Source organism: Sinohyriopsis cumingii, chromosome 11, assembly GCF_028554795.1.
Source record: "Sinohyriopsis cumingii isolate HCF-2022 chromosome 11, ASM2855479v2, whole genome shotgun sequence".
Classification (NCBI taxonomy): domain Eukaryota; kingdom Metazoa; phylum Mollusca; class Bivalvia; order Unionida; family Unionidae; genus Sinohyriopsis; species Sinohyriopsis cumingii.
In genome coordinates, this window is record NC_142971.1 from 101,656,627 (window position 1) to 101,670,482 (window position 13,856).

The window sequence follows — 13,856 nt, forward strand, 5'->3', positions numbered from 1 at the left end:
CAACTTGTGAGGTAGGAAACTGTGTGGGAAAACAGAATAATTTTAATTTTTTCATAGAATAAGAAATAGCTAATAATTTTTTCGCTTAAAGGATTTTTTAACGTAATAATCTGGTAGTTCTGTCATTTTTGCAATTATGGAACTTATTAATAATTTGCGCATGTGCACTAAGCTCATTAGAGAACAGCATTGTGGGAAAACTTCAATATGGCTGCTCCCATATTGAAATGGAAGCGGGTTACAAACACTTCAGGGCCATGTCCAAGGCCTCGGCACGGACATCGAGCTGTTGCGATCAAAGAATTAATGGTTGTTTTCGGTGGTGGAAACGAAGGAATCGTTGATGAACTCCATGTTTACAATACCGGTATGTTTTCTTTTGACTGGTTTTGAAAATGGAGTTTATGATGGCTGCCATTGTTGATATGAACTGTCAAAGTGTGCGCCACCTGTTAAAATGCATTAGATTTTTTATTTGAGTCCTTAAATACTTACCAAATTATCACAGACATGGTTTATATTTATTTCTCATTATGCATTTATCTTTACTATTGAGAAAGTGCCTTGCTTTTCTCCCGCTTTTTGGATTATCAAAATGGCGGCGCCCAACGGGCTGCCGGCTGCAAGTTTGATTTTGAGTTCAAGACTTTTTCTAAAGTTGATTCTGTATATTCTTAGTATATTTTTGTTTAAAAGAATAATTTTGAAAATTTTTCTCTCATATATACATATATATTATAATGAGTGCATGTTAGAAAGAATGTTTTCTTGCGGCTTTGAATAATTAGGTCAAACAAATAAGATGGCGATCGTCAACAAACTTTCCTGTCAATATCTCACGGAGATGAGATTCAGCGGGAACTCGTAAAATTCATTCAAATATTGCATATATTAATTCAGATGGAAGCTTGACTATAGTTTAGAGACATAAATTTCTTAATGCTTTTTTTAAAACACTTTGTACAAGTTTTTCAATAGTTTCGGTGCCACCTAGCAAAAAGAAGTGTGCCAAGTTAGGTAACTCGTAAACAACTGATAATTTGGCATACAATAGATTACTAATTCACTAATACATGCTTTCAAAATTCTGGCACTGTAGTAACAAACTGTCCGAGTTTCTCAGAGAGAAAACAATCATATATAATATTGAAAGGTTGGCAACCAGTTTTCTCAGGGTACTGTTGCAGCATAACAATTTGTTCATTTTTTGTTGTAATACAATTAAAAATATTCTTTAAGATCCTAACTTGTCCGGAATTATAATTTTATCACCACAATACTAGCGTGGCTATGAGAATCTTAGGTCCAAAATAATCCAGAAAAAATTGCTGTTAAAACAACATGAGCAATTTTTGTGTCACCATTTCCAGAATCATATATATAAGCACAGTATGCAGGAATCAAAACTTGTTGGAAAGCTACAAAACCACAAATAAGCTACCAGAATCTATTAGCAAGACAAAGGAACTAAAAATTATCAACATTACATATTCAGCAGAGCTGAAATGAGGAAGGTGTGGTTCTGGTTTTATTGGAAAACAATTTAATGTAGGTCAGTTGGTACAAACTTCTTTTTTTAATTTTTAGTCCAGATGGATTCAGAGAAGGCATAAACTGGGGGGGGGGGGGAGAATTCATTTGCATCCTGAATTTAATTTTGTTTGTAGTTACATCCTTTTGTTAATTTGTTTTCACAAGAATGTATTTTTTTTTCCCTAATATTTTTTACCTGTAGGGTAGGTAAAATAATTAGGTGACCATAACTATACATACCTTTTTATTTGACCTAATACATGTAATATCAAATGGGGTGTGGGAAGGGAGAGAATTGATATAAAACTGTATAAGCAAAATAAACCATTTTTTTAGGGGAACATAAACCTATCAACAAACATGCAAGACTGAATACCAGACATGAGTTTTGTCCGTTTTAAAGTGGAATTCTGCTTTTCTCCTGACTTGAAACATTGAATCAGATTTTTCTTGATATAGTCCATTTTTTATATCATCTCCGATCCGGTTTTTTTTTAAATGGTGTGTCCAGTCCTGCAACGATTCTTGTAAAGTATTTGTTCCATGTATTACTTAGCACAAGAGTCTGGTAAAGACTATTTTGATTGCTCAAAAGTTTAAATTCATCCATTGAATCTTCATGTAATGGAAATTGATGGCACTGGAAAGAAGAAGCATGCTTGCTAAACATGGCATCCCAAGAATTTGAGAGAGACCATGACACGAAAAGTTCAGATAAAGGTTTAAAAAATGTATGGGAATGGCTGGAGTGAAAAGTTGATGGACATTTAGTTGGTCAGTTTATAAGAAAACTGGATGCTAGAGGACTGACATTTTGTGACCTCTGCAAGAAAGATCTGAATTACGGTAATCACAATTGGAAGAGTTTGGAACAGCACCTACAAAAGAAGCTGCATACAGAAAAATTGAAGCTCAGAAGGCAGTTGGAAAAAGTGCAGTTAATTGCTATAAGAAGAAAGATTTCTTGAATTAGAGAACAGATGTTGCCCTCTGTCAGAATATGCATACTGCATGTTGCCAATACAAGCACGGAAAAAGGCTCTCGTTGGGAAGGAAAAGAAACGATTGCACATTGAGCCAAGAAAGTCAGTGGTGACAAAAAGGAACGCTAAAGAAATCTTTACCAAAGACACAAAAAGAGCTTGACTGGCATATCAACAGGTTGTATCTAGTGGAGAAAAAGATGAGTGAATGTATGGGATTATTTGTGTTTAGTTGATGTGCTTGAGTGTTTATTTTATAGATTTATTATGAAAAGAGAGAAGTATAATATGTTTGTTGCAAAAATTGACAAATTATTGTGACCTAATTATGATGTGAATATTGACATGCACATGAAATAACTTCAGCATCATTAGTATTGCAGAACAAATTCATGTGACAATAAATATTGTGAAATTATTCAAGTTAAGTTTAACATTTTTGGTAAGTTTATTTGTTTTTCAAATGATTATTTTGTTTTATATTATGATCATAAGTTACACCAGGAGCAGTTTTTTATGATTGTAAAATGAGGTTTTGGGGGGCACTGTTCCTCAATACCCCATTGGGGGAGGACCCCTAAACCTCCCTAAAAATTGTTTCAGCTTTTTTTATGAAAGACCAAGATCCTGTCTGGAATACTGAGACACCAAACATTCCACTTATGGTAGCAGCTGCAGCTTACATGTATAACATTTACACAACACACTGACAGAACAAGTTTTTAAGTCGGATCTGAGGTTGTTTGAATATTGTTAAGGAGACAATTCTTGAGTTAAGATGATGCATAGCAAAAAGATTTTTGCTCTTACCTGGATGTTCTAGTATTTGGAATCTTGATGGTGTTTACATACCTGAAGTAATATGAAGAGATTTTTTAAACTGCCAGCTTATTTAAGAGACATTTCTTGTTTAAAATTTTGAACCATTGTCTTTATTTTGAACATTTCAAGTGCTGTTGTTATCCATCAGATGTGGATGATTGATACATTTGCTAATTCCAAGAGTTCATTTTTCTTGAATTTATTAAAGAAAAATCATGGATCTCTTTTTTGAATCTTTTTAAGTTAGTTCATAAGTTTGTGATAATAGAGGGGTATGCAGCCAATTGTATATCATGTGTGAGTTATTTTACAATTCGTTTAGTTGTTTAGATGCTTTTGACAAATCTTTGATTTACTCACTAAAGTTTAGCTTGAGTGACTCAAAGTACCATATTTTCCAGCGTATAAGTCGATGCGGAGTATAAGTCGAATTGACCAATTTTGTAAATTTTCCATCCTTCGTCCATATATAAGTCGATTTGGAGTATAAGACGAGACCAGGTCAGTAACTTGGCTTTGTATTTTATACTACCGGTAGTAACTTCCGGTTGCATGAATATTGATGGTATCGTTGTATGATATTCCATATTACTGGCAATCGTGAAATTGCATTACCAATGCTAACATGCTTGTGATTTTACTTCTGAACTGCTATATTTTGTTATCAATTGACACAGCTGAATAAACAGTCCATGCTTGTCTTATTATAATTGAAAGCACATCCATGTTGTAGTTCATTTTATTACCTGTAGTTATGAACGTAACTTATACAAACTTGTCATTTTCTATCGTAAGTTTGAAAGTCACAGACTCCGTTAAATCGATTCATATCTTTATATATAAATATACTATTTTTTAAGTGTTTGTTCTGTTTGGATTTGGATATAATTAACATTTTATTACTAATCTATTCAGTGCTATACCCCACTATTATCTTTATCGGCGAGTTCGAATACAAAGTAATGGGTATGATCTCTTGTCCTTATAACAAATTTTGTATGGACAATGACTTCAATAAAATGTTGACAGATTTTCATTTCCTTAAAAAAAGGCTCATTTCCCTACTGGCAGCCTCGCTGATTTGACCTATTCTGTCGATTCTTGCCCTCAATCTTTTTTCAATTATAGCCAAAGTGCTAAGCATGTTTAATTACCGTGTAAATAACACTGCATAGCCATGTGGTTGTTGTGACAATGTACATCGTAATTAAAACAAGAATGAATTGTTGATTTAGAGGTGTTTATTGATAATGGAATATAGTAGGCTCGTAATACATGAGGATTATCACAATCGTCAGGTAACTCAAAATACCGTCTTTTTTCTCTTTGCAAAAGCTACAAATAAAAACCGCCCTGAATAAAAGAATGATCTTGTACACAGACAATTTTTTTCATCTCTCACTCTCTCTCTCTCGTGCGCACACACACAAGCACGCGCGCGCTCACAATATATCTGATTTTAGTTTAGTTTAAACCATATTTGTTTTAATTATGATATCCATTGCAACAAGAGCCACGTGGCTGTGCATGCTATGGAAAGATTGATCAAAATATACCGAACTCATTAAAATGTGCCCGTACTATAGCAATGAAAACAATGCCCATGGCTAAATTCATTATTTACATCTAGAGAAGGGAGTGGGCATCATTTCCTGTTGTACTTAATCCCATTGATATTAAAAACGGGTAGCGTAATTGATGCGGATTAATGATAAAGAACGATGGGGTACCGGCAATATGGTAACTAGTATCGGTAGCTAAAGCCAATATCAAGGTCTAAACAATTGCGGCAACTGGCTTTGATTGTTGTTGGAAACCAAAGACCAATTTATCAACAACTGGTATAATCAAAGAGAGACACCGAATCATCAGCTGGTTAAGAATGAATATAGGTGAAGTGTTGACATTACAATTTGCTTTAAACTGAATTGCGAAACTAAAAATCATTTATCACTGATGATCTATGAGTACTGGTAGTCCATCTATATATCTGATTTTAGTGTAGTTTAAACCTAATTTATTTGAGAAACTTTGTCAAATACAGTTAGAAACATATGATTTGGGGGATTCAGTAGAATGCATGATCTACATTATTTTATAAATAATCATAGAACGCTCGAGTTAATATGGATTACATCCCTTTGTAGGATCAATTGGATAAATTAAAAAGCTATGCCGGTAATTGCTCACGTGTGTCCAACATTATACTGGAAAATCAAATATTAATGGACCAGTTATTTCATATCTTTTTTTTAAGGAACAAACAATATGCTTTGAATTAGTACAGTACACTATAGAGTATAGACCGTAAGTGTGCTATGCGACCCGGTGAAGTTTTTACCGGTACGGTAAATTGTTTTCTTTTATTTTAAGTTTGAGAAATAAGAAAAAACACGCAGAATGCAAAATAAATAATGACAAAACTTACAAATATAAACGCAGTCATATTAGTTTATGACAATTTATTGACATAGTAATTTAAAACATGAATTTGTACTTCTATGTGACCTGTTTTCGATTATGCCGATTATAGAGCAATGTCAATATATATAAGTCGATGCAATTTCAATGACACAATCCATATATAAGTCGATTCGGAGTATAAGACGAAGACCAAACTGTCAAGTCAAAGAGTATCGACTTGTTGACTTGGATCAGTGATTGTTGGTAAAACACAGCATCAGAAGGAGAGTCTGCTTATCTCTTTGATTGATTGCAAGGATTTGATTTTGATTTCAGACGAAACAGTTAAGTTTAAAGTACTCAACTTTCTGTGTCGTAGACGTTAATCCAAGCAGTCATTTTCTGACTTATTCAGTTTGCGTTAAAGAATTTTTAATCATGGCATAGGCGTTTTGCTGGAGCTCAGCTTGGTTTGATTTTTGCTGGTTTCTATTTAAAGATGACTCCAAGTCATGCGATACAGCATTACTACAGTTGATGGCTTTTGCTTAAACCAAGCCAGTAAAACTAAACATTTTATGCTGTACATGGAAGCACCCTAACTATTTCCCTTATAAGTGAACTCTGAACCAAAGATGTTAATTGTACATATATTCAGTTGGTGACTAACAATGACAATATTAGAATGGGATTACAGTTTGTTTCACACATCATTGCCATTTATCTTATCTGTAATTCAGTAAATTTTCAGGTCATTGTCATTAAATGTAGCCAGAAGTGTCTGATTTGCTATAAATACTTCATGTGAAATGAATTATTTACTCTCCGGTACTGAGTTACAGATAGGATAAAATTCATGATGCTGTACGGAACAAACTCTACAAGTTTTGACACCTTCCATTATAAATGCATCTCCTGGAAAGGTCAGAACTCGTTTCATTTTCTTACTCTAAAATATCGTTTACAACTTAATTTTCTCCGTTCTGTGCAAGTGATAAACGATGCATTGATGAGACTGGTTAGTTAGTATTTGTGCCAGTAAAACTTGGTCTTGTACTGCCTTTTTTCCATCCTTACCTGTCGAAGGTACTGGTAGAAGTGAGACCCTAGTGGAAATGCTGGTTTTCTTTCCATGTGCAGTCTTCATCTAAAACACTTTTCATAACCATTCTGATTCCAAGTGATAGGCTTGACTAATGTTAATCATGCAACTTCTTTGTTCAGGGCACTTGCATGTATATTGCAGTGAAACCTTATGTACTTCTACTCTTTGATTAGTTGATTATCTTTTTCATGCTTGTTTTGCTTTCTCTGGTCTGCTTCAGGTGCTTCTCTAAGCAGCCTTTTAGCAAAATGGGTCGAACCTATTTTATCCCCCACCCACCGCCAAGCTCAGCTAGCATTCCAGCATACATTTGAATTAAGTTTGTCAAGTATTTTGGGTTCCAAATTCGTGGTGCAGGATTAACATTAGCCAGGTCATTCACTTGAAATGGGAATTTATACAATAGTGTGTGCATGAAGTTTCAGAAGGTTCATTTAACAATTCAAAAACAGATGTAATATGCAGATTATTGCTGTTACTTAAAACTAGGCATGATTCATTCTTTGCACATAATATTGTAGAAAGAAAATTGTTCATGCCAACATAAACATTCCAGGATTTGATCCCATTGTTCAAAGGTCAGGATTTGCTTTTTATTTAGAAAATCAACTGATTTTAAAAGATGAAAGCGTTGAGTGGTACCTTAATGGTTCCTTTAGTTTTTACTCTTTTTTTTTCCTTCTCCTTTTTTGTTAATTGTTGTTCATTTTTTAATAAAAATAAATTTTTCAAAATCCCTATGGCTTAAAGATAAGTACTCATTTTGCAAAACACAATATTCACTGTCAATTTGGTGATTATGTCAAATTATCTAATTCTTATACAGATGTTTACTATGGAGTACCATACTTCTCTAGGGTTATATAAATGCTATGATTGAGCATATGATATAATTTGATTGGAAAAGTCTGCATAATGAATATTCAAATGTGTATTAAAAATTGCAAAATTTCTACAGATGTGTGCAGTATACATTTAAACAAAATTATGTGCTATTTATTCAGACTGATTGGCCCCCCTCCCCCCCCTGCATGTTAGGCTTACAGCTGACATGTAAAAGCTATTAACATTTTGCCCCTGAGTACAAGTTCGGTAAACTATCCTTAGGAGCATTGTGGTATTGTTTTGTACTGCCATATTTATGCACATGATAAAATAATTGATTATATGTACATAATGAAACAATCAAATGTGCAGACAGATATACTGCCTGGATGTGTGCAGAGTTCATTTTAAGCTGCATAATTTACACTAATTTTTCATCTTGGTGACAATGTTGCTTGTATTATGCCCTTAGGGCACATGAAAGAGACACCACAAATAAGACAAAAGAGTTTACAACTTGGACTGACTTACTTGAACACATCCCAAGATGGTTTCTGAAAAGAGTGTACTTATTGCTAAAGAAGCACAAGGCACTCTGTTTCATTTTTCTGTTTAAATTACTTTTATTTCGAAATATTTATTAGTCTGAAAGATCATTTAAAACATCAATAGCTTTAACAAATGTGTTAGACCAAAAACATTCTATATTACATCACTGCTTTTTGTGTCTGAATGTGGATGCATTCTAGTGTTACTGTCGGTCAAGAATAAAATGATTCTTTACTTAAAAATGAGAGATATTTACTAAGATAACAAGAAGACCAAAACTTCTTTTTTTTTTACGTAACTGTTTTCATTGCTATGTTACACCGAAATACCTAAATCCTCTGAGTACCCACTGGGAATTTTAAGTTCACTTTAAACTTTTGAACTTGATTTTCCATATCATGCAACTAGTATACATTATGATTGTTTCCTTTACTGTCTTTGATCACATTTGCAAATGAGTCTAATAAACTATCGATTAATGTTACATGTACTTAGGATATTCTCAGTGTTTAATTAGTAAAGTGAAATGAGTAGACTTAACATAAGAACGTGACCACTAGCCAATACTTATATGTAGGATTTGAATGTGTTTTTATTTTTCTGTTGAACCCAGATTACTTGATTGGATACAATAGACTAATTTATGTGATAATACAATGTGTGTGTGTTTAATTGATTGTTACACTGCGACCAACACTTTTATAAGTTTGAGATCAAAACACAATACTGAAATAGGTTCTCACCCATCAGATTCAAATCACATCTTCACTGTCCTACATAAAGATCTCACAGCGACTGCTTAGGGATCATGTTCTGGTGACTTTTGTTATTACCATAATTGCTAATTTTATCAGCCAATCAAATGAAGTCCTATATCTTCGCATTTGGGAGTCTGAGCAGTATGGCATAAGAGTATCAATGTGTACTGAACAATTTTCATATTTCTGAAACTGTATTTGCATCGGCTAATTCAAAGGTCACCAGAACATGACCCTAAGGGGTTGCAGTCAGATCTTAATGTGGGACAGTGTAGATATGATTTTAATCAGATTGGATTCTCACTGAAGTGTTCACTGACATTGCATTGATGATTGAGTGATACTTCTCAAACTTGAAAACAAGAGGGTATTTTGCATTTATGATGATTACACTGAAGAAAATCACAATATCTCTAATTTTTTATTTTTTTTTTATTTCAGCCACCAACCAATGGTTTGTGCCAGCTGTACGTGGAGACATCCCACCTGGGTGTGCTGCATATGGCTTTGTGTGTGATGGCACACGGATCCTGGTGTTTGGTGGCATGGTGGAGTATGGCAAATATTCGAATGAACTGTATGAACTGCAAGCCAGCAGATGGGAATGGAAAAGATTAAAGCCCAAGGCACCCAAGGTTGGACCCATGCCATGCCCTAGACTGGGTAAGTAAGAAAAGGCTTGGAAACTTTTCCTCTATGCTGTAGTTTCATTTGTTTTTGTGGTATACTTTTCATGGTTTTGTAATAAATAATAAATTTGTAGTTTGTAATTAAATTTGTGAATTTGCCTCAGTCAAGTATTGCATAGTTATTTAATTTTGTGGATTAATCTCCTTACATACCCTAATTAAAGAATACGAAACCAGAAAATTACGCCAACAACAAAAGTTTATGGCTTGAATGGTCAAAACAGTAGTGACATCAGTATGAGCACAGATGAAACATGCTAAAATCAATCCACACATTTGACAGAACCAGGATGTTAATTGATTGGTAAATTGGTTTCTAAATCAGTAAGGTTTTGTTTTACATAAATTTTATGCATTTCAAGGGAATAGTGAGCATAGTAAGTTTATTTTTTTTGTTATGTCTCCTTTTCATTCTGTAATAAAACAGTGGCTTCTGAACATGAATCAGATTGTAATGGAAAATGTGAAAGCTTTTTGTCTTTCCTTAGAATCTCCTTTCTTGGTTTTACTGCCAAATTATGAGTGGCTGTCTTGTAACCCTTATTGCTCTGCAATCTGTCAATGGAAGACTAAATTTTTGCTTGCTAGTTAGAAGTTATAATTCAGATCGAAATTGTTATCACACCCTCAGTCTAAATTCTGATTGGATGTCGCTTTGACCCAATCCAATCAGACTTAGCAGACAGTGTTCTTCGGGAATGGATTTAGAACACACCCCGTTCCTCACTGGTTTCTCTAATCTTTGGACAAACTTGTAACACATAGGTGGAAAGTCGCTCTATCCCCAACATCAGTATCATCACAGGTGAAGGGTTGATTTATCAGCCTTGATTAATACCATTTAGGAATTAAGCTACACTGCAGTTAAAATGTTTTCACCTCCATGGAAAAAGATTTGTATTCCACAAAAAGTATAGATTGGAGTACACCAAAATTTGGTCTAGCGTTCAGCCATCAAACATCAGTGTACATTATGCTTTTCACACAGTAGTGTGCCGAGAATTTTACAATTGGGAATATGCACAAGGGCTGGTATTGTTGCTTATAATTTACCTGTCTTATATGTGCCATGTAGTAATATTTTTATGATTACATGTATGAAAGATAAATTGTAAGCAACGAAACGAGCCATTGGAGGTATGTGGCAGAACGATGTGAAACAGCACACTGCTATAGCACCCCCAGCAGATTTCAGTTTTGGAGTACTTTAAGCCACCTACTCAAGTCCTGCATGCTACCAGTGCTGAAGCATTGTTTGTGAGCTTTCTTTTTGAACATAACCTGTCTTTCTTAGTTGGAGATCAGCAACATTGACAGTGAAAGATTATTTCTTATTGTGAGGAAAAATAAGACAAGCTTTAACATACATGCCAAACATTATGCTTTTGGCATAATCATTATGCTTTTTTTCACTAAATTACGCCTTACTCATATGTGTTCGGATTACACATTTTCTGTATATCCCCCAAAAGAGTTAATAATTTGTTTTCTCATGCAAGCGCCTGTGGATGGCTCTGCTTAATTTGCATACAGGCACTTTTTGACGCCTCTACATCATTCCCATGGAAGCGCCTTTCGATGCCTGCTGTAAACATCAGCCATTTTGAGTGGGGTTTCATAGCGCCACCGTTAGGGTAAACCCTCTATTAGATACTACATTCATTGCTGTGACTGACCATTATGTCAGATCACGTGGTCACTGTTTATGCTCTGGTCGAAATCTGCTATTTAAAGTAACTGGGTCGTATTTAGAATCACAACTGTGAAAGCTTCAATAACTTAGGTAAAGGCTCTGATATTGATGTAGGCAGCAATTAGTTTTTATAAATTATCAAATTCAGCTGACTTAGTGATGTAGATGCAGACAAAGAACTTGTAAATTTCGAGTATGAGAAATGGCAGCTACGGTTTGTCACGCGGCTTCACTGACTTGACGATGAACGAATTCTCTCAAGATTTTAAAGAACATAAAGAAATTCTTCCGTGAAAAATAATTACACAGCTATAACGATTGGATTTTACTCTTAAATTTTTCCATACATAATAGATGTGTACCAAAAATATAAGATGGTTAAAATTGCTGTTAAACATACACTGCACTGCTTAACAGTTAACAGGCAGACCTATGTGTAGTATGGAGTCGAATAGGTAACAGATTTTCTATTTATAGTGCACTGCACCGGGTAACTTTGCTACATGAGTATTGAAAAGCTAAAAAGCTATACACTCTTTTTAGAGTCTGTGTAAGAGTTTTTGACAATGAAAAGGGCAAAGTTAAAGTGATTGTCTTTCATAACCAGAATTAACAGTAGATTCCACTGGAGAAAACATTTTTTTTTATTTGTTTGATAATGCTTTGAATAAACATACTTGTGAGAGATTGTCAGGTATTGTTAACAAAAATAAAACTTAATTCAGATCCAGGCTCAGTAACCCAGAACTTAGTGCTCTGCTACTGTGCATAACAATCATAGTCTCAGCTGGTACAAAGTGTTTTGAAATGCAATATGAGAGTCTATTGCTTTTTAAAGCTCAAAGTGTTATATACGAAAACATGAAGCAGCAATTGATGTTAAAAGTCCAGATGGATAAATAAATCATTTTGTACATATGCTCATTGAGTTTTTATCATGTTATATGTGGATTACTCTTTTTCTTCTTGGATTACTCTTTTTGTCCACTTGGATTACACTTTTTCCTCGCCAAGGGTTGGCATGTATGCTTTAAGTGCCTCCTTAGGTGCTGATAATTTGCAGCAATTTTAGTCACCAAGATTAACCAGCAGGCAAGAAGCTTGAACTGTTTTGAAAACAAATTTACCATAGCCTGATTGAGGAAGTTCAAGACTGCCACGGCATCTATCATGACAAATAGTGTCAAGTTTGTGTATATCAGTAAATTTGGCTGCAAATGTAGTAGTACATGTAATCAGTGTAAATAATATGTTTTAGTTTTATTTTGGGATTTTCATATAATGCAGTACTGACCATCGAAGTGGATGGAGTTAGTGTCATGATATAATTTTTCACTAATTGTGTTCAAAATTCACTAATTTTTATCCCACTTTTCACTGATTGCAAGTCTGCAGGGTTGGCAGCTCTGTTAAAATTGTACTTTTGTCAGTTACCCCTTTTTATATCTCCTCGAAAAAGGACGGCTTTTAATCAAAGACTCAGAAGTCATCAAAGACCACCTTTGCGAACTGCTCTGGTGGCCTAGTGGTTAGAGCGTCTGCATTAAAATTGAGCTATTTTCAAAACCTTTATCTATTTGTTTTATCTACCTTTATCTGTCTATTCGTTTTATCTACTCACCCTCCTTGAAATCAAGCTATTTTCAAAACCTTTATCTATTCATTTATCTTTTGCTATGCATGTCTTTGCTATCCTATTTTTATGTTTTTGAACCCTTTTATCCCTCTTACATATCTACATATATTATTACATGTGTTTAATTGTTGGCATACGATTTTGCAAACAATTATAAAAAAAGAAAGTAAAGATCTTTTCTTGTAAAATAAATGGAATGAGATTTCAGAAAAAAAGACGTTATATTTTGTGGCATGCTCATATCTCCCCAAGGCATGTTTAATTTTCTGGTTAGTTTTGCCCTGGGGCAAACTGACTTTCAGAAAATTTATTAAGCCTTGGATCATGCTTGTCATTTAATTTCCTAAAGACTGCTGAGGCATTCAGAAATTATTTTTTCAAAGGCATAAGTGGAAAGTAAATTAAAAGTTTGCTATAATTCCCATTGATACCACTTTTTGCTGTGGTGGGACTGAGAACCATATCCTTCCTCACAAAGGTAGGCTTTAGCAGTGATGGAGGATGGAGATGCTTGCAATTCAATATGAATGATAGCCCAGCTGCCACATTGTGGTTGTCTTGGTAGACACATCCAGGAGAAAATCATGTTTTCCGATTTGTTGACTCTTGCCCAGGTAATACATTTGCAAACAGCAGATTGTAAAAGGGGCTTCATCAGCCAGAATTTTTGTTCTTTCAGCAAGAAACAGACTTAATCCGAAACTTGGAATAGACTGGTGCTGATTAATCTTGTTACATGTTTAGGCTCTATCAAACAGTAACAAGAAAAGAGTGAAGGCAACAAGCTTTATAAAATTTAAAAAATAATTTATTTCCCTAGAAAAACAAGGTAAAAGTGAGAAAAAGAACTTGTGGTTTTA

The 13,856-nt window shown here is 34.3% G+C and overlaps 1 protein-coding gene across 5 annotated transcripts in view; it reads left to right on the forward strand.

The window, feature by feature from the left end:
- The first annotated feature begins 192 nt into the window (after positions 1-192).
- LOC149789177 (host cell factor 1-like) overlaps positions 193-13,856 on the forward strand; it is a 104,690-nt gene continuing 91,026 nt past the window's right edge. For all 5 annotated transcript variants that reach the window (XM_089975313.1, XM_089975317.1, XM_089975314.1 and 2 more), the window contains exons 1-2: positions 193-367; positions 9,420-9,641. In XM_089975313.1, the coding sequence (XP_089831439.1) occupies positions 208-367; positions 9,420-9,641 (382 nt within the window). In that variant the 5' untranslated portion in view covers positions 193-207. The remainder of the gene's footprint in view (positions 368-9,419; positions 9,642-13,856) is intronic.